Source organism: Arabidopsis thaliana, chromosome 5, assembly GCF_000001735.4.
Source record: "Arabidopsis thaliana chromosome 5, partial sequence".
Taxonomy (NCBI): domain Eukaryota; kingdom Viridiplantae; phylum Streptophyta; class Magnoliopsida; order Brassicales; family Brassicaceae; genus Arabidopsis; species Arabidopsis thaliana.
Genome location: NC_003076.8, coordinates 25,849,356 through 25,877,089, shown reverse-complemented (window position 1 = coordinate 25,877,089; position 27,734 = coordinate 25,849,356). Strand labels below are relative to the sequence as shown.

The following is a 27,734-nucleotide window of genomic DNA, read 5'->3' as shown; positions in this document are numbered from 1 at the left end:
GAGAATTTAAGATTGGTAAAAATCATATTACTAATTAAGTATCATAAATTGATACATATATACGGCAAAACTTAAATTAATAGAATTTTTTAAAAGACCAGTTTGGTACACATGTATTGAAAATAATAGGTGCAGTAAAATATTTCAATAATTCATAGCCAATAATCTTCTTAATTCTTATACCTCCTACACTCTAAAAAATGTCATAACACACCAACATGGACTAATCCCATTAATACGTTATTTTGTAAAATATTTGTGGTTGCATTAAATTTGAAAAGTATATCCTATATAATTAAGCACAAAATTATATAAAGATGAATAAAACAATATTGGACAGCTGTGAGATTGCTTTGTTGTACTTTAGACAACAAACAAAAAAAAAAGTCTAACTGGTCCGTATTAAGGAACTCTCCTCTCTCAGATTTCGGGCAGCGTTTGAGATATTCTTACGGGCAGCGGTAACGTTAGGTCTTCTTTGCCTTTCGACAGCTCATGGCCAGTTTCAACTTCCACGAGTACAGTTCTTTATATTATACTCGCGACCTCATTGGTTCGTTTTAACAGTTCTGTTACCGTACGTTCGCCTGATCAGATTCGGACCGAAACTAGTTGTTTACTTTCCGACGACCGAGTAGGATTGTTCGGGTAAGATTAATGATATGATTTGGACCGTACGTAATTTTATTGTTAAGCTCAAAGTGGTTTTTATTAGTCGCTAAACGATCAACATTTTACTTGGCGTTAAAATAATTTCTTAATGTTTCAAAAATAGTAAAATTGAAAACTGAATCTTCAGAGAAAAATATAATCTCAAACCACATTTGAACCTTTTTTTTTTTCTAGTAAAGTAATAAATATCAAAACTAAAACATTTAGAATGTAATATAAAAAATAATATAAAACATCTACTATGTTAGAAAATGAAAAACCACATTGAAATTCTCTAACTCTGCTACTCTGCTTCCGAAATAAATTTAATATCTAAACGATAATCAGTACGGTCTATAATCGTCTATTGCGTAGATGTCTTGTAACTCGTTATTTATTTTTTGAATAGTGGTTAAGAGGTCATCATCGTAAAACGACTTTAAAATGTCAAAATCGAATTAAAGAGTAAAACAATTTATAGTTATTAATATATAATATATCACTTGAGGGAAGTATGATATACCGTTGTTAATTGTGAAGTTGAATTTGTCTTCCTAATAAAAATAAAATTACGGGGCGGCGGATAAGAGATTAAATAAATATAATATGTGAAAGAATTCACATGCAAAAGATTGGTCTTAACTCTTAATATGCCATTGCCATGTTCTTCTTCACTGCTACCCCATATTTTCCAGCTATGTGATTCTCTTTTGTAAGTTATAAAACATTTCATAAATCAAATCAGAGATTCAGTTTCGTTATCTTTTTAAACGTGGGAATAATTGGGAGAAGAATAGAATCTTAATTCCTAATTTGGTAGATTCAGAAGGTAAAGTAGGGAGAATATTTAAACAAAAAGAAAAGGATATTACTTGATTCCAAGTTCAATCGGATGGGGCAATCAAATAGCTAAAAGTTACCCCACACACAGATATGAAATTATATATACAAGATTTTAAAAGTTACCATCAAAGTGGCTGTAGTTTAGTGGTTAGAATTCCACGTTGTGGCCGTGGAGACCTGGGCTCGAATCCCAGCAGCCACACTTTTTACCCCTTTATTCTTTTTCACTCATTTTCTCATAATTGGGCTTCCGATTATTTCACATCCTTTTTATGTAAAACGGACATTTCCTTGTTTTCTCCCCAATTGTCAAATGGGCTTTTGGAATCATCTAAGTATAAAATACTCTCCTCCTCACATAGAGTAAGTGAATCTACAAAATATTCCAGCAAACGGCTATTGTAAAACCAAAAGGCCTAAAAAAAGTTTTCCTTCACATACAATGATACAAGTACTCTACAAAATATTTCAACTTTCCAACTCCAAAAAACCAGCTATAGCCTATAGTAGAAGAAGAAAGGTGAGTTTGAGACGTAAATAACAAAATCAATCGAAGTCAAGATTTGTTGTTTCTTCATTTTTTCCAGACACGAATTGTACCATCGACCGAAGAAGTCAACATACAGTCTTCCTTCGGGTGGTAACTCACGCTTGTCACCTGCCACAAAAAATTTCAACAATCGAAGATAAAAATCAACATCAATACTATTCTGAAAAGATTTAAAACAAGTTAAAAAGAAGAGAAAGAATCTTTACCACTAAATCGTGAGCTCTAAATTTCGATAGCACTTTTGCATCTACCAAATCCCAAAAGAAAACCAATCCATCCTCTGATCCTCCAATCACATGTGCATCCGAATTCGTGAGGCAACAATCCGTTTTAAATGACTGTTTTTTACATACGATAAAACCAGTCATTAGTCATACACTAAATGTTGTAACTAAGATATAATCAAGCAGCTATATGGGATTATGGTTTCATTATCTTTCAAACTAATGACTAACCTTGGAAATATGACCTTTATAGACTTGGAGTAGCTCTCCTGTGGTCCTGTAATTTTAAAGATATTCATAAGAATTAAGACAAATCTGCAAAGGGAAATTTAGTTTAGTTAGAAGATACAATTTGGTTTAGTTTCTTTTACCTGTCAAGTAGACGCAGAGTAGAATCCAAGCAACCAGCTAAAACGCAGTTTCCATCATTTGATATCGATATACAGTTAACCGGTTGGCCTAGGTTATCTGACATCTCCCTGATTTCAATTAAAACAGAAATTCCCAATCAATCCCAGAAGAAAGAAACATTACCAAATTTTATCTCTTGTAATGAGTTACACATACCTACCGATACGCATGTCAAATGTGCGAACTGTTCCATCGACACTACCACCAATAATCTCAGTCTTTGTTAAAACAACAGACATGACTGTATCCAAAAATGTATCAATGATCTGGAAAACAAAAAAATCAAAGAACAAAAAATCCACTTTGATTTAGTTCTTAACTTATTACATATTCCCAGGATTTTGAAACAGCAAAACATGAAAGGAGTAAAACCTGTACTGGCTCAACACTGTGAGATCTGCAGTCCCATACACGTAGCGAACGATCGAACCCAGCTGATACAACCACAGACGACGAATCATTGAACTTCACTGCATTGACCTGGTAAGATCATTGTCATTAAAAAACAAGAGATCATCAATATACCTAAGGAAACTAAACCCTAAGCAATCCAGATTCCTCGTTTTTGAGACATTTACCTCTCCATCATGACCACGGAATTTACGGATTACACGTCCAGTTGAAACATCCCAGTAGTAAACTTGCCGATCACCACCACATGAGCAAAATTTGGCATTGTCTCTGTGATACAAAAATCATTGAAACATGAATAAACAAAAAAAACACATTCATCATATCAGCCTCCACCACAGAAAACTGCAATTAGCTTGACATTAATGTAACACAAACTCCTAAAATTTGAAATCTCGTGTCTAATTCGATCGTTTATAGCTGCAAGCAAGCAACAAAAATCATTGAAACAACAAAAAGCTCGGGAATGTGAGATTCGTTCTCTTATGTACTCAATTTAAGCTGAAAGCAACAACAATCAACACACAGAACCAGAATCCAATAAATTTGGACTATCTAAACTTAAACTTAAACTGCAGAAATTGAATCAAAATCACGAATAGTTCAAAAGAAAAAACATCAGATGAGAAAGAGCTGATTTCATACGAAGTAACATGAACGTCGCGGACTTCGCGGCCATGAGATTTGTAGGTCTTGATTAAGATTCCACGGTGCGGGTTCCAGAGGCGGATAGTTCGATCCTTGCCACAGGTGAGAGCGTAGTTTCCGTCACCGTTAAACCTCGCCGCTAAAACCGCCCCCTCGTGGCCTTTAAGTATGTGTGCCTCCTTCGTCGGCAGCTCCGTCGCGCTCATCTCTCTCGCCTGAAACTTACAATCACGTTTCCATAGAACGGGCTTATACTAAACTAAACATAATAATTTATTTATTTTAATGGGTTTCCATAAAGCCCAATTTAGTTGGCCCAATAGCTTGCAAAACTGGGCGTAACGGATAATTTAATAAAGACACGGTAAATGCTTAGATAGAGGATTAGAGGGTAATTAAATTAACCACGATCACTGTGATAATTACTACAACATTAAACGACAAAAAAACTTTTCGTCTCCCTCATAATCTTCTACTATATATTCGTCACATCACACTCATAATCTCTTACAAAAAATCCATAACACAAAAAGAAGCAATGGCTACTAAATCTACTTCGAAGCCTCTTCTGCTCTCATTTCTAATGATGTCATATCTCATATCGACCTTTCATGTCATCACTGTCGCCGAGGGAAGGACTCTCCAGTTCACGAAGATGGCTACGGATCATTCCGGCGCCGGAAACTTGATGGACTGTTGGAACGCGGGGTTGGAGCTTAAGTCATGCACCGATGAGATTGTCAAGTTTTTCCTTAGTCAAACCGGTACGAGTGAACCGCCGGTTAAAGGTGGAATTGACAAAGATTGTTGTGGAGCCATTGGGTTGGTTGTGAAAGATTGTTGGTCCGTTATGTTTACTTCTTTAGGGCTTACGACTATGGAAGGGAATAACTTGAGAGAGTATTGTGAGTTTCAAGCTGAGAAGTCGGAATTATCTCCTTCACCGGCGCCGGAAACTTTGGCTTTGTCTCCGGTTGAGATAACGTATCCCGGACTTGATTATTGATAGCTTTCCCTTTATATTTTAAGTTAAATAAAAGTTACCAGTGAACTATGTTTCCTTTTTATGTGTAACATTTTCTGATTTATCTTTGTTAAATTTTGTTAATCACGGTCTAAATCGATTTAAAATCGTTTTGGTCAATTACCACGGTTTTTACATAGAACCAATCGCCAAACCGAAGCTCCACCAAAAACTAATATAATAAACCGGAATCTTTAGCCTACCGTTGTTTGTTTCCCGGTTAAATTAAACATCTTCAATCTTGAATCCTAGAGTCACCTGATGGTTTCTTCCTCAAGCTCATCAATATTCCCTCAACAAGCTTATCTTCACCAAAAGTTTTTGCAGGCTTCTTATCAGTGTCCCAAGAACCCAGAATTTGAAGTAAATCACTCTCTGTTTCATCTTCTTTCTTCTTCCTTTCCCCACCGCTCTGTTTTGAAGAAGCTTTTTCCTCCATCTCTGAGTCATAATCTTCTCCCTCTGAAACAGATGACTCATTCTCATGAATCTTTTTGGAAACTGGACCGAGATCTTCGAATGATGAATCAGATTCACATGGAACCGGGGTTGACGAAGTAACAATGTGCCCTGATTCAATCCTAGCCTCGGGCATCATTTCTATCAAAGACTGCAGTTTCGAAAAACCGAATTTACGATATTCTAAACGGTATCCAAATTTCTCCAAAAAGGCTTTCTTGAATTTAGTTATGCTATAACCTCCAGCGTTTTCCTCTGTTATCTTCTTTATCAGCTTATGACAATCCGCAATTACCTTGCTTCTCGATCTTTCTTTAGGTTTCTGGCTCATACCAACGTTGGTGGAATTTTTATCACCATTTGCTCCGTCACACAGCGATTCTGACATATTCACAAATATCGCTCTCAATCCATCCGTGGTGCGAGGGTTGCTACGACAAGAGCTTTCCTCAGTGAACCGAGTTACTCTAAAAGGTAGAGCATCCGAAGGATTCTCTTGGATCCATTTCTTCTCTGATATTAACATAGATATTAAATCAAGCATTTTTGGTACATCGAGCGGTTTGAGTGATGAAGGTCCTTCTTCCTTAAGATTCTTAGCCATTGTTTCTCTGGACACGTAAGCAGCTTACCATTAATTGAATGTTATTTCTATGATAGCTAATGCAGAAACATTGGTAAGGGAAAGAGAAGAATAAGAACCTTGATCTTGAGTGAGAAACAGCGACGAAGCCTCTTGGAGAATTAATGAAAGATTCAACATCATTCCAAAAAGAATCTTTAACAAAAACGTCATCAACTTGAGGTCCGGTTGCTGCTGCATTGCTAAGCTCTGTATATCTTCCCCAAGAAAACTTGAATCTCTTCAGAAGTCGACATGTAAGCCCTGGACTCTTAGATTTCCCGTTGCCTACTGCATTGTCTACTTTTACCTCCTCAGCAGATTCACTAGAGGTAGAAGATGCAATTTGAGATTCTAAGTCCTTATCCACCACTTTTCCTTCACCAAGAACTCCATTTCCGGAAATATGTTTCCTTTCTTGGAGATGCTCTAATTCCATTTCAGGTGAACCAAACAATAGTCTATTTAGCTTCTTAAGAAATCCGTCTTTTTCCTCGAAAGAAGAAACATCATCAACAGCAGTTATAGCTAGCTGATTTGCTTTAACTGGTTCCTCTTTTGCCTTAACATCCATCAGCTTCATTACCTGAACAAACTCTTGAGAACTCTCTTGTAATTGATGAGATTCCTCTTTGACATCTTTATCATTCTGTTTCATATTCTGACACATCTTTTCCACACTAACAACTGCATGATTCTCGCAACTTACTTTTGGCAATAAGGCTTTATTATCCATTCCCTGGGTAACAGCATGAATAGAAAACATACCATCTCCCAGAGGAACAACCTGTAAGATATTCCGCATAGATAACAGAAACCTCGAAAAACTCTTATATCCGTAAAAGTCTCTATCTAACAGTACTTTCCTCTTTCGCAGCTGCTCACGGAGTTCTGTAATGGCTGCTCCCTTAGGATACCACCTCAATATCAAACCAATCTGCTTAACAACTTTATTCGGAATAGGACGACGAGACTTAGAAGAACCCAATTCGAGCAACTCTACGGTTTTGACACTAGTAGAAGATATCTGCTTATTATTGGTAGATGTGGCAAATGGGTCAAGAAGAGGAGTTGTATAGTGACCATACCAAGAATGATAAGGACCATCAGGTGGCTGATTAAAATGTTTAGCAGTTGGATTTTGCCCTCTAACTAAAGCATCCCAATCCCACATAATCGAAGCAGCACTGCACAATACACCAAGCGTCGTTTCTTCGTAGCACGCGAGCAAAATGTTGTAATTCCTCATCCTCAATCTATGTAGCACATTCGCGAAATCGCTATCACTAGAGATAAGGAAGAGATGAGCTGGAGGTGGATTCTGTGAAACCCAACACATTATTTCTGTTATCAAAGATCTATCCGTACTGTTCTTCCCACCTAGTGCAAATCGCATAAAAATGTAAACTTTTTCAAACAGATCCTTAAGTAAAAGTAAGCTTTGTATAGAAATGAAGTAGAAGAAGAGATTTTGTAAAAAGAATTGACCTTGAGGGACATGGGTGAGATTGATTCCAGTAGCGAAGAGAGCTTCTTGGTTAGTTCTGGAGAGCTGGATCATGTCTCCGTAGGCAGTGATGGTGATGGGTCCTTTGATTCCACAGATTCTAACGGCGGATGTGATGGTTTGAGCCAATTTGAAGACATTTGCACCCGACGGCAAATGGCAGTTCTCAAAATCCCACCATACAGGGACCCTAACACTCCGTGAATCTTCCTCGTATTGAGAACGCTTCAAAGAAGTGTAGTGAGCGGAAATCGAGCTAGAAGAAGAAAAATTTCCGACCGGAACAGAGATCGCGCGACGCGGCTTGAAGACGGAGGTGGAAGAGAAACCGGCGACGCGGAAGAAGAGGGTTTTGGAAGATCCGAATTGCATGATTATCTCAAGGAATGAGTAGAGCAAGGAGATGTTTCATGCGTGATTGTAATGGCGGAAATGATTTCATAGAGCTGTGGGTTTTAGCATTTTTAGGAGTTTGAGGAGGAAGATGAAGAACAGCGTGCGCCTGACTAAAACCCCTTGCTCACGTGCACGTCACGTGCTCAATGGCTTTATATGGGCCCTTTTGTGTTAAAGCCCATAATGGCGAACCAACCAGATTTTCCTCGAGTCCATTTATCTTTAACTCGTTTTGGCCCAACTAAATTTCGATGTAGGAGACACGTGTCATTCACTTTACTGACGATATTATTTTGTGTGTGTGTGTGTATGTACAACGGTGGCGCCCTCGTATAAAATTAAACGCAACGTTCAAAAATTGCGAACTAATTTTCGTTCGTTTTAAAAAATAAATAAATATATATATATATATATACATATAGACATATAGTATGACGATAATGATAACTCTTGTATTTGAACAAACCATGAATTGTTTTGCTTTTTCTTCTTTCATTGACTTTTTTTCTTTTTTAGACGGTAGTTCACTTTAATTTTTGAGGAAGAAAAAGATTGGGATATGGAATTATGGATGCGTATATTCCTTGAACTCATCCTTCTCATAATTGGCATGTTTATTATACTTTTAAGGTTCATTTTATCAAACTACGGTTTAAAAAAGGAATAACAATAAACGAATACATCTGTTTATTGATAGAAAGTGGGCTTTTTGCAATTTTCTATCAGTCGTCATATATGACATGTTTATTTCGACGGCGCCGACCCTCCTAGTCCTAGAGAAGGTCCGTGCGATGTTTCGTTTCGTGGATTGTTCTAAATGATGAGATTATTATCATATCATAGCCAACTAACAATTAATTGATTAGTTAGCAGAAAAATATTCTAAATAAAGAATCCACATATCAATAAATGTAACAAAATAAAGATGTTTTCCAGGTTTTTTATGTTGGTTTCAACGACCCGGACACATGCTACATTCAGACACGAAATTAATAAAATGTGATTTGTTAAAAAAGAAAGGGGAAAAAGGACAATAGAAGCTAAATTTGTAAGTGGTCGATAATATATGGATTAATTTAATTACTTTTGCATGGCTATTAGTCGTAGTGACGTGGACGTAGGCATTTGTACAATCACTATCTTCTTTTGTTTCCTAAACGTTAAACCACATGTCTATGGGTCATCAAACACTTTATTTGATTGGTCCTTTAATTTATTTTTTTGGCTTTTACGGTTTCTTTTAAATTGATTCGCTATCTTTATAACAAGATAATTATTAATTTATTTGTAGGCTTCTTTAATTTTATCAGATATCTCCGAAGGGACAACTTATTTTTTAGGCTTCTATTGTTATGGAATATGGATCATGATAGAGTCTAGAAAGCCAAAATATTCAACCAACAGGCACAAAATAAAAAGCATCATAAAACTTTAACTGTTACATTATATACATATCAACTAGTCAAGTGCTTGAATTGTATAACAAACCAATCAAATTACGTATCAATTTTGAACCTTTTTGAAAAATCAATTGTGGACGTTACGTTAGACACGGTCATGGTTTCCACGAACCGTCCAGAAAAAATGGTGTGTGACAACACTCTATCTAGTTATATATTTTATATCGGAGAAACATTTTTATTTTGCTATGAGCAAATCGGAGTGACATATATATAGATTACATGTGTTTGGAACATGTTTAGTTTGAGAGTGTGAGTGGAACAAGAGAGACTCGATAAGTTATAAACAACCAAGCTTATATAGGTTTGCGAAAATAATTGTTTTGTAAAACTATGAAAACCCTGATTTATGTTTAGTTTATTATTATACAATTAACAACAAGAATTATAATAACAATCTAATTTTGGTTTTAGTTTTTTTGCAAATGGTGTAAAAATTTCACTAACGATGGTCTTAGTTAATCGTTAAACTTCCATAACTGTCTAACTATTGCACTTAATTTGTGATTCAACTGAATTAGTAATTCCAACAGAGCAATGAACGTTATTTTGTCCAATCAAAACCACTGTGTCCACATGTTTCTCTTTACGAAAGTTACTTTCGTTAAATGATGTTTATTTTCTTCAAATCTATGAGTTCAAAATGTAACTATAAATCACACCATACAGTAAAGTAAATCTAGTAGGCGTGGGGATAAATGGACGGAACGAGAAATTTTCTTGAGGTCAACATCAAAAATAATGTAATTTGGTTGGTATAGTGAGATTGTGACACAAAAGTAATGTCTTTTTTTCATCCTCCACTCTTAGTTACGTACTTTTAAAATATTTAGTCCATTACTTTGTAATACCACCGTAGTAAAATATCCAATTTTTGCGTGCTTGTGTCTGTACTTATATAAATAACCCACTTAGAGTTTCTTATTCTAACTCAAAAGAAGAACATTAGATTATCAGAGAGAGAAAGAACAACCCTACAATTTATACATCTCCGTGAATTCAAAACAAAACCAAAACCAAACATCATCAAATCGGTAGATGGACATGGAGTCGAAGAAACCATATCTGATGGTTACTATAATACAAGTCATATATACAATCATGTTCTTGATCTCCAAAGCCGTCTTCAACGGTGGAATGAACACTTTCGTCTTTGTTTTCTATCGTCAAGCTTTCGCTACCATCTTCTTGGCTCCTCTGGCTTTCTTCTTTGAGCGGTACATATATGCAAATATATTAATATTGTAAACGTTAATTTTTATTTATGTTAATTGTATTCTCTCCTTTTTTCTTTAGGAAAAGTGCTCCACCTCTTTCATTTGTGACCTTCATCAAGATCTTCATGCTCTCTTTATTTGGGTATGTATGCTATACTTATACTAGTATACTATAATCAGTTAAATTTTATCTATGTTGAACTAATAATAATCAATAAAGCTTTATCTATATATATTGGGATTTCAGTGTGACATTGAGCTTGGACTTAAACGGTATCGCATTATCATACACGTCGGCAACTTTAGCCGCCGCCACAACAGCTTCCCTTCCGGCCATCACATTCTTCTTGGCTCTTTTATTTGGGTATAACTTACTAATATGACAAGTTTATATATTTGTATGACAAGTTTTAACTAATACCTAATTACTCGTTCTAATATTTCTTTATTGTTTATTAAATCAAAGAATGGAGAGGCTTAAGGTTAAGAGCATACAAGGAACAGCAAAGCTTGTGGGGATTACTGTGTGCATGGGAGGGGTAATTATCTTAGCTATTTACAAAGGTCCATTACTGAAATTACCTTTATGCCCTCATTTTTACCACGGCCAAGAACATCCTCACCGGAATAATCCCGGCCACGTCTCCGGCGGTTCCACCTCGTGGCTCAAAGGATGTGTCCTCATGATAACCTCCAACATTCTATGGGGTCTCTGGCTCGTTTTACAGGTATTCAAATTGCTCCACACATTATTGAGTATTCACTATCTTAATTATGCTAATTTGAGTAATTGTGATAAACCTATTGTTATTAACGAGTTTTGTTTCATATTTAACAACCAGGGTCGTGTGTTGAAGGTTTATCCTTCGAAGCTATATTTCACAACTCTTCATTGTCTATTGAGTTCCATTCAATCATTCGTCATCGCGATTGCTTTAGAGAGAGATATTTCAGCATGGAAGCTTGGTTGGAACCTAAGACTCGTTGCAGTCATTTACTGCGTAAATAATTAGCTCTAATCCATTTCATAATATTATTTCCATATATAATATAAATAATCTCATATTAATAGTAGAAACGTGACATATATATGCAGGGATTCATTGTAACAGGCGTAGCATATTATTTGCAATCATGGGTTATAGAAAAGAGAGGACCTGTCTTCTTATCAATGTTTACTCCTTTGTCTCTCCTCTTCACTCTCCTCTCTTCAGCGATTCTCTTGTGCGAGATCATCAGTCTTGGAAGGTTCTAAACAAATCTTCTTTAATATTTCGTTTTTCTTATCTATTCAAAAAATTAAACTTATACATGTGTACACTTTTGTAGTATTGTAGGTGGATTATTATTGATCATAGGACTTTACTGTGTGCTGTGGGGGAAAAGCAGAGAGGAGAAAAACAGTGGTGATGATAAGATTGATTTACAGAAGGAAAACGATGTCGTGTGCAATGAAGTGAAGGTTGTCATTAGTTGAATAATGTGTTATTTTTTTGTCTTATATATGTGCTAAAATTTAGGCTTTATATAAGTTATGTGACTAATCATTCACATCTAGTAGAGTCTAGAATATAGTTGTGCTTTATGTATTAAGAAATTTTTGCTTTAACTTTTTCTCACATCAGTTTTAACTAACTTTTAGTTAACGACAACTTATCATTATGTAGTCTATATACTTTGACTAAGGGTGGTTTTTAAATTAACTTTTTATAGATTATGTTTGAAGCAAGAAAATAAATTAATAATATGTAAAATATTGGTTATAAACTTTTTTTTGTCTTAAAAGACTAGTTTGTGACTATTTGTATGTTTACGATTATGTAACATCTATTTAATGAATTACGTCAATTTACTAAAACTGTAGCTAAACTGTTAAACGAAATTTCTTTATTTTTTCTCAGAAAATGATATTTTAGATATTCTGCAAAGTGGTACAAGTCGGGGACTTGCATATAGACTACTTATCCCCATAGTTAAGAAAAAATAAAAAAAATCAACAACAATAAAGAAACATACACAAACTGAAATTGCCTAAAGAATGCTAAATCGTTTTTTGTTTTGTTTTATAAAAACCATGACATGGTCGAAAAAAATATAATTTTAGCTACTCCTGATTGGTAATTTCTCTGTAGTCTCTCTTGTAACTCATTTGTTTCCTAAATCAGACAATGTAGACTCTTTGACTTGCTTCTCCAAAGACACATCTTTCCCTTCTTCCTCTGTTTTAGGCAACACAATCTCTTTGTCTTGATCAGATTTGTCGATCTTTTCTTTAGCATCCACAAACTCTGGAACCTTTTTGTCATCTGCGACCTCAACTTCCACTCGTTGATCAGTCTTTACCTCTGCTTCACCTGTAACCTTAACGTTCGATGTTTCAGGAGTCTTGGCTTCAAAGACTTTTGGAACTTTAATCTCTAAATCCTCTGTTGCTTCAACTTCTGAAACCTTTAGAAGTTCTGACTCTGCGACTTTAACTTCATCAGTCTTCACTTCAACAACTTCTGGGATATTCTTGTCCTCCAAGACTTCAGGAACATCTGATTCTTTTGTAACCTTAATTTCAGACAATTCAGGAGCAGAAACTTCTGGAACTTTCGACTCTTCTGCAACCTTAACAACTTCAGATGTCTTCTTAGCTTCCAATTCCTCTGGAAACTTAACTTCCCAACTCTCTGAAAAGTTATCTTCAGCTTCATTAGCTTTAGGAGTTTCAGGAGTCTTAACATCAGAATCTTTTGGAATCTTAACTTCGAGGTCATTTCGAGTCTGAACGTCAAAGATATCTTCTGGATCTTTGGCATTAGAAGCCACTAAAGCAGTAGTATCAAACATTGAAACCTCTGAAGAAGGACCGGTTTTGTTATTGGTGTCTGGTTTTGTCGGAGTTAGATCGGTTACTTCTTTTTCCACTACTGTCTTGTCCTGTAATCAAAAGTCATCCACAAATTGATTTTTAAAAAATGTGAATAAAACCAGAAAAAATCGGCATAAATTATTGTCCCTTTAGGTTCCACTTCAACATATAAAATGTAAAACATATGCATTAATTATTACAAAGTTTTTACTTTTTTAAAAAGATAAAAGATACTTAAAACTTAGAAGGCAAGATAAGCTTTTTTTTGTCTTTTGATTTATCCTTAAAAAATGACTTATGGTTCCGATTGTAATAAGAAATCAAATAAACAATTTGTCTTAAAGCTATCAATTGCTGATTATATAACCACTTACATATATATACAAACATTTAAATCTATGTGGTTATGAAAATTATACTACTCTTTACGTAATTTCGTTAAATAATTAAATAACAACGATTCAAACAAAACTTAATATTCATATTTTTATATAATTTAAAGTAAATTCCAATATACTATATATGAACAGTGTTTTAATATAAACTACGTAAAATGAAATAAACGATTATTTGAAAGAAAATGTACCTCATGAAACAAGTGACTAAGAGATGGGCGCTTGGGTTGATCTTCAATGTCATCTTCAATCAAAATCTCTTTTCCCTTCTCGCTCCGTCGTGCCGCAGCCGCAGCTTCCTCCGCAGCGTTAGGAGAAATGATGTTCTCGTTCTTCTGCGCCGGATCTTTGTCAAGATCAGTCGGAACCGTCGTCTCTCGCTCCACCGGAACAAGATCCTCGTCAGAATCTTTGAGAACCTTTGGCTTGATGGCACAGTTTCCCATCTCGTACGTTAACACAGATTATGAGAAAAAATATTTTCTCTCTCTTAATTTGCCTTTTATCTTCCGATAGATTAGAGAGAGAAATGCTGAAAACGAAGGTAAGGTATGGTCAAAGAAGAGTTATGTCCGATAAATTCTCTGCGGCCATGAAGGAATATAGACAGACAAAGATTTTATATGGGTTTTTGTGGTTAACCTAAAAAAAGACGTAATTTGATTTGTTTTATAGTAAGGAAACTATAGATATAATTAAAAAACCTCTAATCATAGAAAACATAGTAATCGAATATTTATTCTGATACATTAGTATATATTTTATGATACTGAATCGAGCAGGTGATATTACGAGAAAAAGGAAACAATTATAAATGATTTATAATTAGTATCTTCTTCTTTTTATTTTAGAATTAGTATCTTTTTGTTTTGATTTTATAATTAGTATCTCTGTTGTCCTTGTCCATTTGCATTCCACAATAATATAATAAAAGAACTTCCACATAAACGGTCATATTATACGTGGCCATTATATTAAAAACCCTCAATCTGTGAGCATAGTGCAAATAGTGATGTTGTTTTATTGTCTGATGCATCATCATAAGAATTAAGAAGTAGCAAGTAATTTGTTTAAAAAAATCGGAAAATCGCATATGAGAACTACAAATACGAAATATAAATCTCGGCCCATGAAAGATAAGATTTGGGTTAAAGGATGAAGAATTTGGCCCAAAATAGAAAATTGAAAAGAGATTGATACTGGCCCGTGAATGTGTTGGTGAATCGATGTGAACCGGTTTTGCAATTTCTAATTCCATGCTCTGTTTCGATATTTAAATGTTTTGATACTTGTATCAAATTTTTTTGGCAGAGTGGTAAAGTTTCTGAAGGCAAACGAGCTTCAAAGGTATATGAGACCTGTGGCTATAATTTGTGTTCTTAAAACTCTATGAGCTATAAGCTATTCAAAAGCTGAAAATTTGAGAATTTTGATTGAAGATCTTGTGGTTGTTTGGTTTGTTCAGATTTTGGAATCATGAATAGGAAGACTATTATTATTATTATAACTTTCGTCAATTTTGCTTATCTAGTTTGTTGTTGAATTTCATTAAGCTGAAAAAGTGAAAATATTGATCTCAGGACTCTATAAGATACACATGTACGGTTAAGGAGAAGCGTTCTGATGCTAAAAAGGCTCTACACAATCTTCTCTTCCACACCAAAGGAAGTAGAGATTTTCTTCAGGTCTGCAGCTTTGAAATGGCATCCAGATAAACACCCAGGGCCTTCTCAGGTATATATACATTTAATGTCAAAAAAAGGTTTTGCATGTTTTCTTGCGATCATCTTCAGAAACTAATTTGGTAAATGTGGTGGAAATTCACAGGAGCACAAGAGAAGTTCAAACTCTGCCTTGATGCATATCAATCACTCTGTTCTTCACTTTCTTGATCTTTTACAGAGAAACAAGTTGATGTCAAAACAATCTTTTGAATATCTTTTGAATGGTTAAATGTTTTTTTTTCCTCTTCTAGGTTAGGCTCATGATAGAGACTCCAATAGGTTTTATATTTGCAGTGGCATGGTGGTTAGAAATCCTCACTTGTTATGTTAACGAAATCATCATTATTTTGATGAAAATAATGTAAGCTTAATCCTCCAATGTTTTGACTTTTAAACATGCAACATTATTTGTAAAAAAACTTTATTTGTCAAAAAGCTTCCTCCAAAGTTTTTGACTTTTACTTAAAGACATTATAGATAAAAAAAACAATTTAAAACTTTATTTGCAAAAAAACACTTTTATGTAAATTATGTGAAAAACATGTTGAACTTATGACACCACAAAAACTATGGACCAAAACCGGGATACCAAGTCCAGTTAGTCTTCAACGTATTTAAATTTAATACTTAAAATTAATTTTCTTTCTAAACAATTTGATTGATTAAAAAATTTTAGATAAAAATAAAAACGATTTACTTAACTTATGACATCACAAGACTTAAGGACTAAAAAGAAGAGATGCCAAGTCCGATTAATTTTCAACGTATTTAAATTCAACACTTAGAATTAATATTTTTTTTCTTTATAAACAATTTCGTTGATAAAAAAGTTTTAGTTTAAAATCAATACAATTTACTTAAAACATTATTTGTAAGAAAAAAAACTCAAACGAAGTATTAAATATACATGAAGATGTGAAAAACATGTTGGATTTATGGAATCGCTAATGACTATGGTTAAATTGCGGGATCAAAAATCCGGTTAGATTTCACGACGTCATATTAATTTAGTATTTATAGAACTTTTTATAATTAAAAAAAAAAAGAGTTGAAAATTTTATAACAAAAAAAAAAAAAATGCTAAATATACATGAAGATGTGAAAAACATGTTGGATTTGTGGAATCGCTAATGACCACGGTTAAATAGCGGGATCCAAAATCCAGTTACATTTCACAACGTCATATTAATTTAGTATTTATAGAACTTTAAAAAAAAAAAAAAAAAAGAAAGAGTTGAAAACTTTATAAGAAAAAAAAATAAAAAAATGCTAAATATACATGAAGATGTGAAAAACATGTTGGATTTGTGCAATCGCTAATGACCACGGTTAAATGGCGGGATCCAAAATCCGGTTAGATTTCACAACGTCATATTAATTTAATATTTATAATACCTGTAAAATAAAATAAAAAAGAATTAAAAAACTTTTAAGAAAAGAAAATAAAAATAAATGCTAAATATTCATGAAGATGTGAAAATATGTTGGATTTGTGGAATCGCTAATGACCACGGTTAAATGGCGGGATCCAAAATCCGGTTAAATTTCCCAACGTCATATTAATTTAATATTTATAATACCTTTAAAATAAAATAAAAAAGAATTAAAAAACTTTTAAGAAAATAAAATAAAAATAAATGCTAAATATACATGAAGATGTGAAAAACATGTTGGATTATTGGAATCACTAATGACCATGGTTAAATGGCGGGATCCAAAATCTGGTTATATTTCACAACGTCATATTAATTTAGTATTATTATATAACTTCTTAAAAAAATCAAAACTATTACTATGTTATATGATTTTTTTAAAAAACCTTTGATATTTATTACTATAAAAAAATAATCAAAACTATTACTATGTTATATGAATTTTTATTTTTTAAGTAAGAAAGGAAATTATACCTGAAGGTTGTGAAACCCTAATAACTCGCGATTCCTTGATCTCCACCGGTGGATTCGTTCTCTGTTTTCCTCTGATTCGCGATTCCTTGGTCTCCACCGGTGGATTCCTTCTCTGTTTTCCTCTGATTCGCGTCCTCCTCCTTAGTCGAAGCTTTCTCTCCCAAAGTAATCGTGCTAGCAAATCTCATACCTCCAATCCAAGCCGATATGCAACATGAGGGTTCAAGAGATGGCTTGCTGAGAACGCCTCGTAAGACGTAATCGTACGGATCGTTGAGAACAAACGTGGTTTAGTCGCCGTTAACAGCCGCCTTGGCTCCACCGACTCAACGGAGAGAAGTGAAATCAACTCTTATGGATCATCATGTTGCAGAGGAGATCATCATCATCATCGACTTTTCACTTCTTCAATAATGGATCATCGGAATTCACACAGAGTCTCTGTATAAAGAGATTCTCTCAAGAAGAAAATTAAAGAAGAAGAAGAAGATGCGTGAATCAGAGAGTTTTTGATTTTTTTTTTCTCTCAAGGAAGAATTAGAAGAGGCTGCGTGTGAGAATCTGTATTTATAAGCAAAGTGTTAATTAGGTCTTGATCTATAATGATAACCGTTTGTTCAATGTAGCCGTTGGAGTCGGTTAATGACTTTGACATAAGCAGATATTTGTATTGAATATTGTTCTTAATTTCCTTTTCTTTGAATGGGCTTTATTTCCTTTTTTCTTCGGATGGGTTTTGGTTCCTTTTTTTTTGATGAATTGTAAAAAAGTTACGCAGAGAGAAGAAGCAAAACAGGAATAGACTTTTGGTGATTACTAATGCAGTGCAAGGGAGACTCTGTCTACTTGGTGGTTATGTCTCTTGTTGAAGAGCCGGTCTTGTTTAGAGCTTTTGGTTCTGTTGATCTGTGTTTATGTAAGCACACACGTCTGCTGTTTGGATAACCCGAGACAGAGTAAACTAAGAAGACAACAGATAGAGATGATGATCCTGAATCTATCCATCATATCATAGAATGGATATGATATTGGTTCCTCCAAAAATGCATAACCAGTTTATGGAGCAGAAGCAGCAGAGATTCTGAGAATTTGGTTGATCCACATTTCTCTTCTTGCACAATGAAACTATATCAGAAAGTTTCAAACATTGGATCAAAAACATTACAACATAAAGACACAAGTGAGCATATAAAATACAAATTTCTTGTTAGTTTTTTCCTTTCCCTGATTTTTGCCTTTTTAAGGGTGTGTGTGTGTGTTTATGGATAGTATCGAATATGTCAAAGTTAAGAAGAAGAGAATATATTCGTGTCGGGCCCCATATTTACTCGGTTCACCCATTTAGAATCATTAGGGCACACAAAGCTTTTGCAAATCACCCCTGCACAAAATTTAAACAGAGAGCAAGAGAGAGATGGGTGTAACAAAGGAGCAAGTCCAAGCTTCGTTGACTTCAAAACTTAGCCCTGTTCATCTGGTAAACTAACTAATACTCTCTCTCTCTCTGTTGTTCACTGTTATTAAATCCGTCCAAATGTAGGAAACAATTTACAATTTGGATCGATCACACATGCATGAGGGGATCGATCACACATCCTCCTCTGTTCTTGGTTATATATAAGAGGGGATGAAGCTGCAGACTAAAATTTGAAATCTTTGTGAAACTGGATCATTAGGCTGGATCATTACTCACTTATAGTGATGTTAAAATGGGTTTCACTGCCCATTTAATTAAATGGGTATGTTGTTAAATAAATAGCCCATTTAGACCCATTTATAAAAAATTGTTTTAATTGGTTAAATGGGTTAACCCAGTTAAGCCCACTTATTAAATGGGTTTTCTCTTAAATAAATGGATAGCCCATTTATTTCTAACCTAAAGAACAATTTGCAGAGACACAGTGAACAATTTGTTGCGTCGCTAATCGAATCAATTTGCTGAGATCTTGCTGAGAAAAAAACTCTCTCTCCAATTCACTCAGGTAAAGGAACAAGACCCATCTTTCTTCTTCCATCAATTTTGTTCCAGACCCAATTTTGTTCCAAACTGGGAAGTGACGTGTGTACCACCAATTCTTCTTCCATCGTTTTACCTTTTTTCTTAATTAGTGAAGTTTTGTTTTGGACTTTTGGGCTACGTGAGGCTTTCTTATTAGTACTTCTCAAATGATTGGTCGTATTTAGCATGATTTTATTAGTATTTCTTATATTTCAAACTCAAAATGTTCTTTATTGGTTTTGTTTGTTTGGTTTCTTGATAGAAACAGGTTTGTTGTGTTTAAGTGTTTTATATGAATTGAAAACTAAAGTAAAGTGGTTTCTTGATAGAAACAGGTTCGTGTTTTTTGAGTCTTGAGTCTTAGTTTTGTAAACTAACGTTAGTGCTTTTGTTTCTCTTTTTTTCAGAATGGATTTAGAGTCTCTACAAACAATTGCATTTCTCAATGCACAAAATGACTTAATAGACATGAATGAGGAAGATGCAGAAGTGCAAGCACCGGAGCAAAGTGAAACACAAATTCAGCCGACTCAAACTCAACAAACTCCACGTAAGAGACGCAAAACTTCAAATGTTTGGGATGATTTCATTTCAGTAGGGTTAGAGAGTGATGAAAAAGAAAGAGCTAAGTGCATACATTGTGGTACAAAGTTGGTGATATGTACTAGTAGTAGACCACATGGAAATTATGGAACAAATCACTTAAGTCGCCATTTAGAGAAGTGTCCTAAGATGCCTAAGAAGATAGATAGGCCGGTATATGATCAGAAGATAGATCGTGAGATGGTTAGTGAAGTCATTATCTATCATGATTTACCGTTTCGATACGTAGAATATGAGAAAGTCCGAGCGAGAGACAAATATTTAAATCCGGATTATCAGCCTATTTGTAGGCAAACTGCTGCTGCTGATGTTTTTGTGAGATATGAAGTAGAAAAAGAAAAGTTAAAAGAGCTTTTTGCAAAGCATCGTGGTAGAGTTTCTTTTACTTCGGACTTGTGGTCAGCTAAGGCTAGTATGACGAGTTATATTTGTGTAACTGGGCATTTTATCGATGAAGGTTGGCATTTACACAGTTATATTCTAGATTTTTGTGAGTTGAAGTCTCCGCACACTGGTGAACATATTGCTAATAGGATTCTTGATTGTTTAAAGGAATGGGGACTAGAAAAAAAGGTACTTTCTATGACTCTAGACAATGCTACCAATAATAATAGTATGGTGAAAATCCTCAAGGGTCAGCTTCAGATGATTAGTGGCAGTGGTTTGTTATGTGATGGGAAATTTCTGCACATTAGATGTTGTGCTCATATTCTTAACATCATTGTCAAGAAAGGTTTAGAGTTAGCTAAGGATGTTTTACACAACATTCGAGAAAGTGTTTTATATGTTAAAGCATCTCCACAGAGGAAAGAGGCATTTGCAGCCTGTGTAGAGAGAGTGGGAATAAGGAGTGGGGCAGGGTTATCTCTTGATGTTCCAACCAGATAGAACTCTACATATGAAATGCTCGCTAGAGCATTGAAGTTTAGAAAAGCATTTGATAGCATGAAGGCTTTTGACACCAATTATAAGTCTTTACCATCAGATGATGAGTGGGATCGTGGTGAAAAGATTTGTGACTTGTTGAAGCCATTTAGTGTAATCACTACTTATATTTCAGGTTCCAAGTATCCGACATCGAATGTATACTTCACCCAAGTATGGAGGATTGAATTACTATTGAAGAAGTACGTCACTTGTGATGATGAGGATATAAAGCAAATGGCTATGGAAATGATATTGTCACTTTAAATGGGGTGGGTTTAATTGGGGTGGGTTAGCCCATATTAACATGACTACTCACTTATGTGGTTTGGGCATAAGTGATCTTATTTCTTTATAACAACATCACTGACTTGGTTTAATTCATGTGTAAAACCAGGAAGTCATCGACACATCTGGAGGGTAAAGTCTTATGATCACTATACCATTTATTCAATCATCGACCTTTGACATCTCATCTCCAGTTTTCAATTTAAACTTTACCCTTTTTTCCCAGCTGTGGCGCGAGTTTTGTGGTTGAGATTATCTCGGAACAGTTTGAGGGGAAGAGATTGCTCGAGAGGCACCGTATTGTGAACGCTGCTCTTGAAGAAGAGATGAAAGAAATCCATGCTCTCTCGATAACGAAAGCTCAAACTCCGCAACAATGGAAGCCAATATCACAAGACTCTGCAACAACTCCAACCACAGAGGCTTGAAGACAAAAGAACAACAAACATAGCTGAAAAGCTGTATTTTACTTTTACTTTGTTCCATGGTAGCTAATAAGCTTGAACTTTTATAAGCATCTACGGCGAAATAACTTATGAATTTGAATACATTACTGGCTGTTTATCATCTGCATAATCGAAATTCAACATCTTAACAGTCACAAACATTCTCTTTGAAAAAAACAGGAGCAAAGATCTTTACTCTTCCTTCTTCACCTTCTTCTTGGACTTTGCTGATCGTTCTGAAGAGCCTGAAACCGTACTTGTTGAGCTCCGATGTTTACCTGAGGAAGACTCTGAATTTTTTCTTTTTGGCGACTTTGGAGTCTCGGTGAAGCCAGAGAACATGCTCTTCTCTCTGCTGCTACGTGTGCCGCTTTTATGCCGGCTGCTTTGAGTAAGGTTAGATGATTTCTTAGAGGAATTCGTCACTGATCCGACAAGCTTCTGTTGTGTTCTAGCCTTCATTTTCTGAAGCAACTCGTTTGGTTCAGGGTAACGAACTAATGCAACTCGCCGAGTAATCTTCCCAACTATCATAAAACGAACAACAACAGAAGAATCATTATTAACGAAACAGGTGGTAAAACAAAACTGTGTAAACTGAACGACCAAAACCTAAACAAGACACAACTGTAAAGTAATGGGAATATACCAATCATTGATTCTTCAGAAGGTATAATCAACTCTGCACCAGCATCTTGAGAATGAAAGCTAGCAAGATCATACTTTGCACCTAAACAAAGGTGTAATGAGCCAGCTTTTGGAGATCAAAACTAAAATATTAAAGAGTATGAAAGAACACAAAACATAAACATACCATTTGAATCCTTGAATTCTCCAAATAACCCATCTTTGTCTGGCTCAATCTTAAGAGTGTTCTCTTCGATTTCTGGAAACTGCGATAAAGAAAAGTCATTTAGCTGTAGAACATTACATGAGGATCAAATTTGCAATAAAGAATCATTCTCTAAACATACTTGGCCTAAAGGGGCTTGGATAAGCCAAAACTCATCAGAACGCGTCAAATCAGTGTCATCTAGCTGCTCTGCGCCACTGACTATGAAATCTCCGGAAACTTTGAAATCGAAATCCATCTCTGCTCAAATCAGCTCTCGCGATTTCACAAAACCTGCAAAATCGAGAAAACAAGTGTTAAATATAGCGAGAGCTTTAACATATATAATAAACAAAGCTTTTGAACAAACTCAAACTCTGTCAAAATCGCAATTATAAATCTCTTCAAAAGACATAAATTAGTTAGAAAAATCAAGAAACTGGATGCAAATCGGAACGAGAAAGCTAAAGAGAAAGAAAGATGGCTTCGTCGGCGGCGGAAAAGAGAGAGAATCGTTACCGGAGAAATAGCAATTCGGCGATGACCTAAAACCCTTCCCAATTTATTTCTCTGTTTTATTTTATTTTGAAGTTCACTCAAAACGACATAGTTTAGTGAATTGGCGGGTGGAAAAGACATTTGGGCCATAATGGGCCTTTAAGTGACAGTACTGAAGAAGAAAGCAATGGTGATGGATGATTCAGTAGCTCTTCACTGAAATCTCATAAACCCTAAATCCCCAAAATGGAATAATCAAAATTTCATCAGGAGATCTCTAAAATCGAAATCTACTTGATCCCGCAACGAAGAAATGTTAAGAAGAAGACTCTTGTCGATCATATCAACATCACTCATCAATTCTTCGTTTCATCAAACCGCGAAACCCAGATTCATCATTTCTTCACCACTTCTTCAATGCCGTCCTTCTCCGATCTCTACTCAAATTCCGACCTCTACGAGCAGGGCTTTGTCGTTTCAAGGAATCAGGGCTTATAGTTTATTGAGCTTGAACGATCTGAGAGACAATGTGCCGAGAAAACTCAAGACGAGGAAAGGAAGAGGTATTGGGTCTGGTAAAGGTAAAACTGCTGGAAGAGGTCACAAGGGGCAAAAAGCGAGAGGAACGATGAAGTTTGGTTTCGAAGGTGGTCAGACTCCACTACGACGTCGTTTACCCAAACGTGGCTTCAAGAACAAATTTAAGCTCCATTTTCAGGTTCAAGCTTGTGCCTTTTAGTTCTGGGATTTTCATTTCTGAGGTCAAGTTTCGGATTTTGTAGCTTCCCTTGATTCGAAGGGTTAACATTTGTGATTGATTCCTTAGATTAGGTCGAATTTGAGAATCTAAATCAGATGGATCACTCTTGTTCTTCTTTCTGTATGCCATTATTGCTGTTCTTTAGCTGCTTGTGGTGAAGTAGGTTATACTGTGTGTGTAAGGATTTAGGATTTGACACTCTATTGATGCAGCGACTAAAGATGTTTATGATTGTTTTGTGATGCAGCCGGTTGGTCTAGGGAAGATTGCTAAACTCATAAACGCTGGGAAGATAGATTCTCATGAATTGATTACAATGAAAACGCTCAAGGTTCGGTCATACTTCACTCTTTGATTCAACGGTTTAAATTGAGTTTAGGATTCTTAATATGTCTGATTCTTACTGAACACATTAACGTCGGTTTGCAGGATGTGGGAGCCATAGGAAAGCAAATAGAAGATGGAGTAAGACTAATGGGTCGTGGTGCTGATGATATCAAATGGCCACTTCATTTCGAGGTTTATCATTTGCGTTATTAACTTTTGCTCTGTAGTCTCTAGAGCCGTTGCACCAGTCAATGTATTTGCTTAGTTAGATGTTCAGTTGATCGGTATGAGCGTGTTTATTACAGGTTTCGAGAGTGACGGTTAGGGCCAAAGAGGTGGTGGAAGCAGCAGGAGGATCAGTGAGAAGAGTGTATTACAACAAGTTGGGCTTAAGGGCATTGCTTAAACCGGAATGGTTTGAGAAGAAAGGAAGGTTATTGCCAAAAGCAGCGCGACCACCTCCTAAACAACAAGATAAGGTTGATAGCATTGGACGTCTTCCAGCTCCGAAAAAACCCATTCCCTTCTTTGCAGCTGAGGAGACCAAAGTTGAATCTCCTGTTGAATCATAATTTTGGGCTGCCATTTAACGTTTGATGTTTCTGTTTAAGTTGTTTGTGTTGTTTCTTGGTCAATGTTCACCACTAGAAAATTGAGAATGTCGGATTTTAATTTGACAAATAAGGTCTTTCTCGTTTTACTTTATCTGTAGTTGGCCACAACAAGTTATTCAACCATTTTCAGACTTGTTGTTTGGGATCAAGGCCTGTTCTTGTAGAAGGTTGAGAAAACCAGAGAACAATCACGTTAGATTTGAATTCATTATTATCCGGTTTGGTTGAGGCGTTGTTAATGTTAATGAGTTCAATGGTAACTTTGCTTTTTTTGACTAAAGATGCTAAAATCTGCAACTGCAAATATATAGGTTATGAGATTATGTCCCTTTTTTGCAGTGTTATTTTACCAAAACGATGTGCGAAATTTACCTAATTTATCGAAAAGGGGCTATGATTGTCTGAATTTGAACAACCGAACGTGATTAAAGAAGAAGAAGATAGATTTCGAGGTTTCAGAACTCATTACTCTTAACAAACATGTAATGATGAGTACTGTACTGTTAATTATAGCATTGATTATATTAAATAACTACGAAAAAAAAAGAGTACTCGATTGGTATTTTATTATCAAATAAATATGTAATTAGATCGGTTTATTTGTCTTTAAAAATGATCATTACGTATTTGTTTAAAATCAAGTGCAGTTCAATATCATACACTATATTTTAAAAATGTTTCTGTTTATCTTCTTCTATTGATCACACCTTTCTGATCTTATGTACCTATTGATGATCACCTTCCGGCATAAATGTCACGTTTAATGTCAAAATAAATTAAATGGCTATAGAATTAGATGCAACCTTGGTCCATCACATTGACAAATCACAATAGACATTTCAAAGACATTATTGGTTATCATTAAAACAAATCGATAGATCCCAAGAAAAAAGTCGATTATAAATCTCAAGACCATTCTACATCAGACTTTTTAGTTACACCATATATTTCAAACCTCTTTAAAGTTTAAAGATTTGATCTATTCTTTTACAAACACACATACAAATTAGTCCTTGTGATATAATATTCAAAGTCAATTTTCGAACTAATCATAAACTTTTTCAGATAGTTAAATTATTATTATAATAACAAGAACACGTGTATATCATGAGGATGATCGGCTCACACACTTTGATACGTGCAATATTACAAATTCGAGCTATCCAAAAAATAATACAACTTCCAATTACAATTTCATAATAATAAATCATATGTTTAGCCTTGTCGACATTAATCAAACAAAAATAACCATTTTCTTGGCATTACCAAAAAAAAATAAAATAAAAAACATTTACACCAACTTAAAACTCAAAAGCAAAGGGTAAAAGAGAGGAACCGGAATGAAAGAAACATATAACTAATTAAAAGAAAGAAAGAAAATAAAATTCAAGACCTTTCAAGCTTTTTCTCACGGAGAAGATCGATGCCAACTAAGTAAACCAATATCATTGTGTTTTCTGGAGGGACCAGAAGCTGGAACAGGGAAGTGACGTGGCAAGAACCCCAAGAACTGTTTAGTTGAAGAAGAAACGGCGTCGTTGTGCTTCTTGTGTGGTTTCGAGTTGAAGACGTTCGTGTTTGTTCTTGCTCCATTGCAGAAACCAAGAAGAAGAATGAGAAGAAGAAGAATGGTTCTAGTGAAGAAGGAGACGAAGAAACTAGAGGTGATTCTTGATCTTTGGTTTCGAGACGACATTGTTGAAGAAGAGAGGTTTTTTGTGGAAGGGTTTTTGGTGAATTTGTTCTAAATATAATTGTTGTGAAAGGACTTTATTTTTTGTTTGTTGTTGATGGGGAAAAAGGAGATTGCTGAATGAATTTGTTGACAGCAAGAAATATGGGCAGATGGAGATTGAGAGAGATAGATAGAGAGAGAATCTGACTAAGAAGAGGTTTTTGAGTTATGTTTTCGTGTGTATTTAATTACTTCTGATATATACTTTCTCTTTATTTTTTCACGAACTATTCAACTATGCAAGTAGTTGTAGACTTGTTGACAACTGGTTTTGGTCTACAAGCCGAAGAAACTGTTTGGTGGTAGATTTTTTTAGACTTATAATTGTTGATAGTTTAGGTTTATTGAAAAAATGTTGCAGGGCACAAATATTTACAGTTCTTAAATTATTAAGGCAAAATTTATGGTAACTAAGCACACAAAATGGTTGTAGACTTATTGTCATTAAGTGGTTTAGGTTAAAGGGGGAGTGTTTTTTACTTGACCCACATATGATCTGAAAAATTATAGGGAACGAAGATTTGTTTACTGAAAGGTATGGAAAGTTTTAATGAAATGCCGAGAAAATTAAACCAGAAACTTTTGATATCCTCCATATTCGTTGTCTTTCACTTTTATGCGAAAGTTATTAGAGTAATGAAAACATCCCATTAGTTTTCATCATATTCATCAAAAACACTAACGATAGTCGATAGCTCGCTTAAGATTTATATATTTCAAAACAAATTATCTTATGGAAATGGAGACAAGACGTTTGTACGGCGCAATAATGTGTTTTTCTCTTGTCAACAGTTGCATAGAATTATTCTCTTTTGCTTTGTATTTTCGACACAACTAACATAGTAATTTTAAAGCTATAGTGCTTTGGGAGGGATTATCGTAAAACTCTTGCTTAACAAGACTATTTATAAAATTGGAAAGTTCAACATTTACTTGCATGAAATTTTGAAATCACCTGTTTTCAGTAAGGTTTGAGGTTTTATAATTTTAAAATATGATTTTACAAAATAGTCCAGTTATTACATTACACATATAATCTTTCTGGTGGATAAGTTTAACATTACAAAAAATAAAAATCCAATTAATTAGTTGACTATAACCTCTGGTATATAATAATTTTCTATAATATTGACAAAAACAAAGGAAATAAAAAGATTATATAACAAATAAAGATAGATTCGTTTGTTTCTTCAAATGCCTTGGATGCAAGGTTTCATGTCACCTATGTTCAATGAATAAGAAAGAACGGAGAAAGTGGGCAAAGAGAAAATATTAATACAAAGTGATATGGTAAGGTAAAGCCTTTTCTATGTTATGTCAAGACTCAAAACTTTATATAATTTTATAGTTTTTTTGTTAGGAGAAAATATGACAGGCCCCAGTCTAAATATAGTGACCGATT

The 27,734-nt window shown here is 34.8% G+C and overlaps 9 protein-coding genes, 3 long non-coding RNA genes, 1 other non-coding gene and 1 pseudogene across 19 annotated transcripts; 6 read left to right on the top strand and 8 right to left on the bottom strand.

Moving 5' to 3' along the window:
- Nucleotides 1–1,624: 1,624 nt before the first annotated feature.
- On the top strand, nucleotides 1,625–1,696 carry AT5G64735. The gene has a single exon. It is a non-coding gene; the product is annotated as a tRNA-His (tRNA).
- Nucleotides 1,697–1,796: 100 nt separating this feature from the next.
- Nucleotides 1,797–3,989, bottom strand: AT5G64730 (Transducin/WD40 repeat-like superfamily protein). Its single transcript, NM_125869.3, has 8 exons — nucleotides 3,736–3,989; nucleotides 3,258–3,360; nucleotides 3,052–3,159; nucleotides 2,836–2,945; nucleotides 2,640–2,747; nucleotides 2,500–2,545; nucleotides 2,251–2,382; nucleotides 1,797–2,152 (listed from the first exon to the last, which is right to left on the bottom strand). Exons 1-8 carry the CDS (start codon nucleotides 3,942–3,944, stop codon nucleotides 2,069–2,071), a joined length of 900 nt encoding a protein of 299 aa, NP_568993.1. The 5' UTR covers nucleotides 3,945–3,989; the 3' UTR covers nucleotides 1,797–2,068.
- Nucleotides 3,990–4,256: 267 nt separating this feature from the next.
- EC1.5 (Egg cell-secreted-like protein (DUF1278)) lies at nucleotides 4,257–4,785 on the top strand. Its single transcript, NM_125868.4, has one exon. It carries the CDS (start codon nucleotides 4,277–4,279, stop codon nucleotides 4,742–4,744), a length of 468 nt encoding a protein of 155 aa, NP_201277.3. The 5' UTR covers nucleotides 4,257–4,276; the 3' UTR covers nucleotides 4,745–4,785.
- A 35-nt stretch (nucleotides 4,786–4,820) lies between these two features.
- Nucleotides 4,821–7,868, bottom strand: AT5G64710 (Putative endonuclease or glycosyl hydrolase). Of its 2 annotated transcripts, NM_125867.3 has the most exons (3): nucleotides 7,332–7,868; nucleotides 5,924–7,223; nucleotides 4,822–5,832 (listed from the first exon to the last, which is right to left on the bottom strand). In NM_125867.3, exons 1-3 carry the CDS (start codon nucleotides 7,720–7,722, stop codon nucleotides 4,998–5,000), a joined length of 2,526 nt encoding a protein of 841 aa, NP_201276.1. In that variant the 5' UTR covers nucleotides 7,723–7,868; the 3' UTR covers nucleotides 4,822–4,997. The 2 variants fall into 2 exon arrangements, with proteins under 2 accessions (NP_974993.1, NP_201276.1); NM_203264.2 differs by lacking the exon at nucleotides 7,332–7,868 and having other exon boundaries at nucleotides 4,821–5,832; nucleotides 5,924–7,245.
- Nucleotides 7,869–9,884: 2,016 nt separating this feature from the next.
- AT5G09245 lies at nucleotides 9,885–10,092 on the bottom strand. Its single transcript, NR_143194.1, has one exon. It is a non-coding gene; the product is annotated as an other RNA (long non-coding RNA).
- Nucleotides 10,065–12,153, top strand: UMAMIT21 (nodulin MtN21 /EamA-like transporter family protein). 2 transcript variants are annotated; one of them, NM_125866.3, is made up of 7 exons: nucleotides 10,065–10,423; nucleotides 10,503–10,565; nucleotides 10,671–10,787; nucleotides 10,890–11,151; nucleotides 11,266–11,424; nucleotides 11,520–11,671; nucleotides 11,753–12,153. In NM_125866.3, the coding sequence occupies exons 1-7, from the start codon at nucleotides 10,245–10,247 to the stop codon at nucleotides 11,898–11,900; spliced, it is 1,080 nt and encodes a 359-aa protein (NP_201275.1). In that variant the 5' UTR covers nucleotides 10,065–10,244; the 3' UTR covers nucleotides 11,901–12,153. The 2 variants fall into 2 exon arrangements, with proteins under 2 accessions (NP_201275.1, NP_001332262.1); NM_001345647.1 differs by having other exon boundaries at nucleotides 10,118–10,423; nucleotides 11,266–11,671.
- A 144-nt stretch (nucleotides 12,154–12,297) lies between these two features.
- On the bottom strand, nucleotides 12,298–14,375 carry AT5G64690 (neurofilament triplet H protein-like protein). The gene is made up of 2 exons (NM_125865.4): nucleotides 13,867–14,375; nucleotides 12,298–13,348 (listed from the first exon to the last, which is right to left on the bottom strand). Exons 1-2 carry the CDS (start codon nucleotides 14,119–14,121, stop codon nucleotides 12,569–12,571), a joined length of 1,035 nt encoding a protein of 344 aa, NP_201274.1. The 5' UTR covers nucleotides 14,122–14,375; the 3' UTR covers nucleotides 12,298–12,568.
- Nucleotides 14,376–15,180: 805 nt separating this feature from the next.
- Nucleotides 15,181–18,506, bottom strand: AT5G64687 (ubiquinol oxidase; the record flags this gene model as incomplete). 2 transcript variants are annotated; one of them, NM_001345645.1, is made up of 3 exons in its annotated part: nucleotides 17,332–18,506; nucleotides 17,219–17,233; nucleotides 17,159–17,166 (listed from the first exon to the last, which is right to left on the bottom strand). In NM_001345645.1, the coding sequence occupies exons 1-3, from the start codon at nucleotides 17,492–17,494 to the stop codon at nucleotides 17,159–17,161; spliced, it is 186 nt and encodes a 61-aa protein (NP_001330489.1). In that variant the 5' UTR covers nucleotides 17,495–18,506. The 2 variants fall into 2 exon arrangements, with proteins under 2 accessions (NP_001330488.1, NP_001330489.1); NM_001345646.1 differs by lacking the exons at nucleotides 17,159–17,166; nucleotides 17,219–17,233 and adding an exon at nucleotides 15,181–15,568 and having other exon boundaries at nucleotides 17,307–18,501.
- A 46-nt stretch (nucleotides 18,507–18,552) lies between these two features.
- On the bottom strand, nucleotides 18,553–18,989 carry AT5G09235. The gene has a single exon (NR_143193.1). It is a non-coding gene; the product is annotated as an other RNA (long non-coding RNA).
- AT5G09215 lies at nucleotides 18,553–19,392 on the top strand. Its single transcript, NR_143192.1, has 2 exons — nucleotides 18,553–18,783; nucleotides 19,291–19,392. It is a non-coding gene; the product is annotated as an other RNA (long non-coding RNA).
- Nucleotides 19,393–19,712: 320 nt separating this feature from the next.
- On the top strand, nucleotides 19,713–21,743 carry AT5G64685 (annotated as a pseudogene; the record flags this gene model as incomplete). The annotated part of the gene is made up of 1 exon: nucleotides 19,713–21,743.
- Nucleotides 21,606–23,013, bottom strand: AT5G64680 (mediator-associated protein). 3 transcript variants are annotated; one of them, NM_180939.2, is made up of 5 exons: nucleotides 22,918–23,013; nucleotides 22,541–22,692; nucleotides 22,381–22,459; nucleotides 22,216–22,296; nucleotides 21,606–22,093 (listed from the first exon to the last, which is right to left on the bottom strand). In NM_180939.2, the coding sequence occupies exons 2-5, from the start codon at nucleotides 22,655–22,657 to the stop codon at nucleotides 21,759–21,761; spliced, it is 612 nt and encodes a 203-aa protein (NP_851270.1). In that variant the 5' UTR covers nucleotides 22,658–22,692; nucleotides 22,918–23,013; the 3' UTR covers nucleotides 21,606–21,758. The 3 variants fall into 3 exon arrangements, with proteins under 3 accessions (NP_851270.1, NP_001154796.1, NP_201273.1); NM_001161324.1 differs by having other exon boundaries at nucleotides 22,216–22,320; nucleotides 22,918–22,950; NM_125864.3 differs by having other exon boundaries at nucleotides 22,541–22,938.
- Nucleotides 23,014–23,022: 9 nt separating this feature from the next.
- AT5G64670 (Ribosomal protein L18e/L15 superfamily protein) lies at nucleotides 23,023–24,849 on the top strand. The gene is made up of 4 exons (NM_125863.3): nucleotides 23,023–23,614; nucleotides 23,904–23,987; nucleotides 24,086–24,175; nucleotides 24,289–24,849. Exons 1-4 carry the CDS (start codon nucleotides 23,210–23,212, stop codon nucleotides 24,553–24,555), a joined length of 846 nt encoding a protein of 281 aa, NP_201272.1. The 5' UTR covers nucleotides 23,023–23,209; the 3' UTR covers nucleotides 24,556–24,849.
- An 865-nt stretch (nucleotides 24,850–25,714) lies between these two features.
- IDL2 (inflorescence deficient in abscission (IDA)-like 2) lies at nucleotides 25,715–26,581 on the bottom strand. Its single transcript, NM_001085327.3, has one exon. It carries the CDS (start codon nucleotides 26,291–26,293, stop codon nucleotides 26,006–26,008), a length of 288 nt encoding a protein of 95 aa, NP_001078796.1. The 5' UTR covers nucleotides 26,294–26,581; the 3' UTR covers nucleotides 25,715–26,005.
- Between the last annotated feature and the right edge of the window lie 1,153 nt (nucleotides 26,582–27,734).

Bases quoted from the DNA above. Each gene is read 5' to 3' on its own strand.
- AT5G64690 (NM_125865.4), bottom strand. From the start codon at position 14,121: ATGGGAAACTGTGCCATCAAGCCAAAGGTTCTCAAAGATTCTGACGAG. The intron at 13,349-13,866 runs GTACATTTTCTT...TTTTGATTACAG, and splicing joins TTAGTCACTTGTTTCATGAG to GACAAGACAGTAGTGGAAAA.
- AT5G64670 (NM_125863.3), top strand. From the start codon at position 23,210: ATGTTAAGAAGAAGACTCTTGTCGATCATATCAACATCACTCATCAAT. The intron at 23,988-24,085 runs GTTCGGTCATAC...GTCGGTTTGCAG, and splicing joins TTACAATGAAAACGCTCAAG to GATGTGGGAGCCATAGGAAA. The intron at 24,176-24,288 runs GTTTATCATTTG...TGTTTATTACAG, and splicing joins AATGGCCACTTCATTTCGAG to GTTTCGAGAGTGACGGTTAG.
- UMAMIT21 (NM_125866.3), top strand. From the start codon at position 10,245: ATGGACATGGAGTCGAAGAAACCATATCTGATGGTTACTATAATACAA. The intron at 10,788-10,889 runs GTATAACTTACT...ATTAAATCAAAG, and splicing joins TTCTTGGCTCTTTTATTTGG to AATGGAGAGGCTTAAGGTTA. The intron at 11,152-11,265 runs GTATTCAAATTG...TTTAACAACCAG, and splicing joins GTCTCTGGCTCGTTTTACAG to GGTCGTGTGTTGAAGGTTTA.
- IDL2 (NM_001085327.3), bottom strand. From the start codon at position 26,293: ATGTCGTCTCGAAACCAAAGATCAAGAATCACCTCTAGTTTCTTCGTC.
- AT5G64710 (NM_125867.3), bottom strand. From the start codon at position 7,722: ATGCAATTCGGATCTTCCAAAACCCTCTTCTTCCGCGTCGCCGGTTTC. The intron at 7,224-7,331 runs GTCAATTCTTTT...GATTTGCACTAG, and splicing joins TCTCACCCATGTCCCTCAAG to GTGGGAAGAACAGTACGGAT. The intron at 5,833-5,923 runs GTTCTTATTCTT...TTACGTGTCCAG, and splicing joins GTTTCTCACTCAAGATCAAG to AGAAACAATGGCTAAGAATC.
- AT5G64680 (NM_001161324.1), bottom strand. From the start codon at position 22,657: ATGGATTTCGATTTCAAAGTTTCCGGAGATTTCATAGTCAGTGGCGCA. The intron at 22,460-22,540 runs GTATGTTTAGAG...TCTTTATCGCAG, and splicing joins TCCAAGCCCCTTTAGGCCAA to TTTCCAGAAATCGAAGAGAA. The intron at 22,094-22,215 runs GTATATTCCCAT...GTTTTATGATAG, and splicing joins TTCTGAAGAATCAATGATTG to TTGGGAAGATTACTCGGCGA.
- EC1.5 (NM_125868.4), top strand. From the start codon at position 4,277: ATGGCTACTAAATCTACTTCGAAGCCTCTTCTGCTCTCATTTCTAATG.
- AT5G64730 (NM_125869.3), bottom strand. From the start codon at position 3,944: ATGAGCGCGACGGAGCTGCCGACGAAGGAGGCACACATACTTAAAGGC. The intron at 2,748-2,835 runs GTATGTGTAACT...AATTGAAATCAG, and splicing joins TTTGACATGCGTATCGGTAG to GGAGATGTCAGATAACCTAG. The intron at 2,153-2,250 runs GTAAAGATTCTT...TTTTTGTGGCAG, and splicing joins TTAGAGCTCACGATTTAGTG to GTGACAAGCGTGAGTTACCA.